At 45.0% G+C, this 4544-nt stretch overlaps 1 protein-coding gene across 1 annotated transcript; it reads left to right on the forward strand.

The window, feature by feature from the left end:
* Positions 1–442: 442 nt before the first annotated feature.
* irx1b (iroquois homeobox 1b) lies at positions 443–4294 on the forward strand. Its single transcript, XM_079288381.1, has 5 exons — positions 443–863; positions 1732–1974; positions 2351–3170; positions 3358–3418; positions 3975–4294. The coding sequence occupies exons 1-5, from the start codon at positions 627–629 to the stop codon at positions 4021–4023; spliced, it is 1410 nt and encodes a 469-aa protein (XP_079144507.1). The 5' UTR covers positions 443–626; the 3' UTR covers positions 4024–4294.
* Positions 4295–4544: the final 250 nt, after the last annotated feature.

Here is a 4544-nt window from a genome sequence, read left to right on the forward strand (position 1 = left end):
TAGTAGTATTATTACATAGTTACTAATAGTATAACAATATGTGCACAACAATACCAAACTGTGTGTGCATAGGGACGGAGTGTTTGTTAAATAAAGTCATACTGGCCACAGAAAAAAAGCAAATATACACTGCGCACAGTCACACACACCTACACACTTGCACACACTTCACAGGTTCTCTGTTGTGTATAGACACAGTGAAGGCTGCAGAAATTAGATCACACACACCAGCGCACACACACACACACACACACACACACACACACACGACCTAGGCTAACCAATGCACTAATCGCCTGCCCCGGGCATAGGAGGAGCTTGGTGCTTAAGTAGGCTGCCAATCAGTCAGTCAGCTCCACATCCAGAAGCTCCCGCGGCCAGATACACGCATCACTCCGCACTAGAGGTGCCAAACTGCGGCTCTGACACAACTCCGGGTCGGTGGAAGTGGGGAAGCTTGACAGTTACTTAAAGGGGGACTCTGGTGATTTAGACACCCCCTTCATCCTCTACTTCTTTCTAGGAATTGCTACTTTCTCTTTTTTTTTTCTTCTTCATTCCTGCCTCCTCTTGCTGTTGTGTGACTTTGGCTTTAAGAGAGATTTACAGTACGCGCTTTTCCGGACATGTCTTTCCCTCAGCTGGGGTACCCCCAGTTCCTCAGTGCCTCCCACGAGGTATACGGGGGCGAGCGGCCGGCCTCTGCCCGGGAAGGAGGCACTGAATGCGGCGTGAGCTCGTCCGCTACCGCCGCGGCTGTCGGCTCCATGCTGGGGATGTACGGGAGCCCATGGGCGGCTCACAACTACAGTGCCTTTCTGCCGTACAGCGGAGCCGCAGACCTCGCCCTCATATCCCAGATGGTGAGAGTTGATACTTGTTCAGACTGAAGCAGTTCAGGTGTTAATATACTTTTTCTTGTCTTGCTGAGAGCTGTCAATTGCAAACTAATGCGCTATTTTCCAAAAGTGTGCAGTGATTAAGATATTCAAATGCAGATCATTCTTTTTTCTGGGATGTTTGTGGCTAAACAATTGTAAATAAATATGAATTAAATCAAGTCCAAACCGTCCATTGTCAGTTCATATTTCATTATTTGTATACTTAAATGTTTAATATATGTATATAGGTTCTGAATGGCAAATTATTGAATCATTAAACTTAAGAAAACTCATCTCTTAGGTTAAAATTAAATTTCGTAATTGTCAGTTCAGATTTTTTGGGTGTAAATTATGGATATTTGAAGGAACAATCGACGTAATCTACTGTATATGTAAGACAGCGTTTATTATTTAGGAAAAAACACAATTAATTATTAACAATGAAACAACAATCATGTTCAGAGAACGTTTGGAAATAAATTATGTTCCTAATTTCAATTTAATCGAAATGATGATTAAAATGTTGAGATGTAATTTATAAAAGACAACCACTTTAGAAAAAAAAAGATTGTCAAACAAATAATTGTTGTTGGTTATTTTCTAAATTCATGATATCATTCCTAAATTTCCTGCGTATTTGTCAAACTGACAGGACGTTGGAACTTTTGAAAACTTTTTTGCTGCACAAATAATAATTCAAATGTTATTTATTTTTGTGTCTGAACTTTTCAAGACAAGTAGCTCAACAAGTTGTCCTCTCTCGCTCCCCCTCTCCCTCTCTCCCTCTCGCTCCCTCTCGCTCTCTCTCGCTCTCTCTCGCTCCCTCTCGCTCTCCCCAATAACATGTCAGGGCTCCCAGTATGAGCTGAAGGACAGCCCGGGGTCCCACCCTGCCTCTCTGCCGGTCCACGCCGCTCAAGGCTTCTACTCATACGGCCAGTACCCGTACGGGGACCCGTCGAGGGCCAAGACGGCCACCCGGGAGACCACCAGCACCCTGAAGGCCTGGCTGCAGGAGCACCAGAAGAACCCCTACCCCACCAAAGGAGAGAAGATCATGCTTGCTATCATTACTAGGATGACACTCACACAGGTGGGCAGTGCTTAATGCTTCAGCTGTGGATTAGGATAACACATTTGCTTGTTTTTTCAAAAGTGAAGTACTTATCGCTTCCTGTAGAGCAATAGATAATCTAATTGTTACATTATTTAATATGATAATCCAGCTGTGACTGACTGACAGCCCACTTGAATCAAGTCACACTTCCTCCCCGAGAGAGACAAGTCTCCAGATAGTTCTGATTTCAAAGCTCCTTTAATGAGAACGAAGAATTATGAGGAATAATAATGAGGATTTTTACATATTTAATCATTTCATATTTCTAGTCGGCAGCCCCGTGTTTTCAAAGGGACCGTGATTTTATTCAGTTTTATAATAAGTGAAATAAAAAACCGTTTCCTTCTCCCAGGTGTCGACGTGGTTCGCGAACGCCCGCAGACGCCTGAAGAAGGAGAACAAGGTGACCTGGGGCCGCAGCGCCGAGGACCGGGACGGCCGCATCTTCAGCAGCGACAACGAGGACGAGCCAGGCAAGAACGGCAGCGACGACGAAGACGAAGAGGAGATCGATTTGGAAACTGTCGATATCGAGAGACCCGAAGAGCAGCAAGCAAGGGAGCAGGGCTCCGGGAAGGGAGAGGGAGAAGGGGAAGGAGAGAGTGAGGGAGAGGGAGAGGCAGGCCTGGCCGACAGAGAGCAGGCCTCCGAGCCGAAGAGCTCAGAGAGTAGCAGGACGCTTTCTGTGGAGGGCCTGCGAGGAGTGGAGGCGGCTATTTCTCTCAACAGATCGCCTGTTGTCAAACTCGCAGTGGATCATTCTCCCAGCAGACAGGAGTGCCAGAGACCACCGCAGAGCAAACCCAAAATCTGGTCCCTGGCTGAGACCGCCACGGCCCCGGACAGCTCTCACAGACCTTCCCCCGCGGCCCACGCGCACCACCCGGCTTTGGCCTCCGCCGGCCACCCGGCCTTACTCCCGGGTCATGGGATTTACACATGCCAGATTGGCAAACTGCACAACTGGGCCAACGCGGCTTTTCTGAACGCCAACTCTCTTTTGAACATGCGGTCGCTCCTCGGAGGGGCGCCGGCCGGACACCTGCCTCTCCACGGCGCGGTGCCGGTTGCGCGTCATGACGCACGGCCGGCGGCGGCGGGGCCCGGAACATCGGGGACGGAGGATGACAGTGATGTGGAGTCGTCGGGAAGCTTCAGTCCAAAAAGAGATGGTATGGACAACATTCGATTGTTCAACCCTGTGTAATTAATATGTTTACTGAACGAGCGTAAGGACTGTGACGCATATGTCACCAATAACTGATCCAAAAGAATTATCTTCATCACAGTAAGGGGAATTTTGAAGATAATTCTCACTCATAAATTGCTATTTATTTGGTCTTGTTTTTCGTTTTACAGACGAGGAGAGCGACCACAGGCCTGATTCCCGGAAGTCCCCATTCCTGCTGATCACTGACAGGTAACCTCGTGCATTTGAAATCAATTTGGCATCGCGACATTATCAACCTCAATTTCTCTCCACATGTCCTCTGCTAAATGAACCTTAAAGCAGAGGTAAACACTGTTACACCTGACTGCGCTGAGGCAGACCTCAGCACATAAATCATGTGATTGAGTCCCCACTTTAACGCCTCGTCAGGCAGCAGTAATATACCCTGCCCCCCCCCCCCTAAATTATCGCCACCTATGTCATTTAAATAATCTGCCGCCATTTCTTCACGCCCCCTCAGTGAATGCAGCTAATGTATGTCAAAGAAAACGCTGATAGCAACATCAGGGAGGTAGTGGAGGGTGTAAAGACACAAAGCAATTTAGTGTTTTCCTTCATTTGCATAAATAGAGTTTAACATTGTTTTCGATAGCATTTAAACGAGGGAACTCATAGTATTTAAAGTGGTGTATTATTTGAAGTGTTTATGATACGGGTATATATACACACATTTTTCCCTAATATTTGTAATTCATCCCATTGCACTTATTTCACCTCTGACCTACGTGTTCTTTCCTCTCCTCAGACCTCACCATGGGACAGCACCACAGCGAGTTGTGACAATGACATTATGAGAAGACAAAGAGAAAGAGAAAGGAATAATTTTATTTAACGGAGACCGGTTTAATGAAGGCTATTTTTTTGACAGTGCTACCTGTCATAGTATTACCGTTTAGCTTCTACATGCAAACGAGATGGTTGTTTTTGTCACAGATTTGCTTGTATCTATCTTTTATGTCCTATATGTTTCTTCTTCGCCTCTTCTGTTGTGAATGGAAACCTTTAAAAATTGTAAATACAGGATATGAATTTGTCTTTAAAGAATATATTTTTTTGGGAACTAAATAAATGTCATTATAGTCATTTATTATTGGAGTTTTCTTCCCTAATTAGAAATTCTTCATGTTCTGTCAAAAATTTGGAGAAAATCAAGGGTGCAACGCGTGACTTAAACCTCCTAAAATACTCTTAAACGTTGATCTTACTTTTAAGGTTGATCGAGATCTGTAAAATGTTAATTCATATATGTTATTTCACATGACAGATATCAGTCTCAATGTGCACATTATAATTCATTCCATCATTGAAATTCTCT

This window comes from Melanostigma gelatinosum, assembly GCF_949748355.1.
Source record: "Melanostigma gelatinosum genome assembly, chromosome: 17".
In the NCBI taxonomy this organism is placed as follows: domain Eukaryota; kingdom Metazoa; phylum Chordata; class Actinopteri; order Perciformes; family Zoarcidae; genus Melanostigma; species Melanostigma gelatinosum.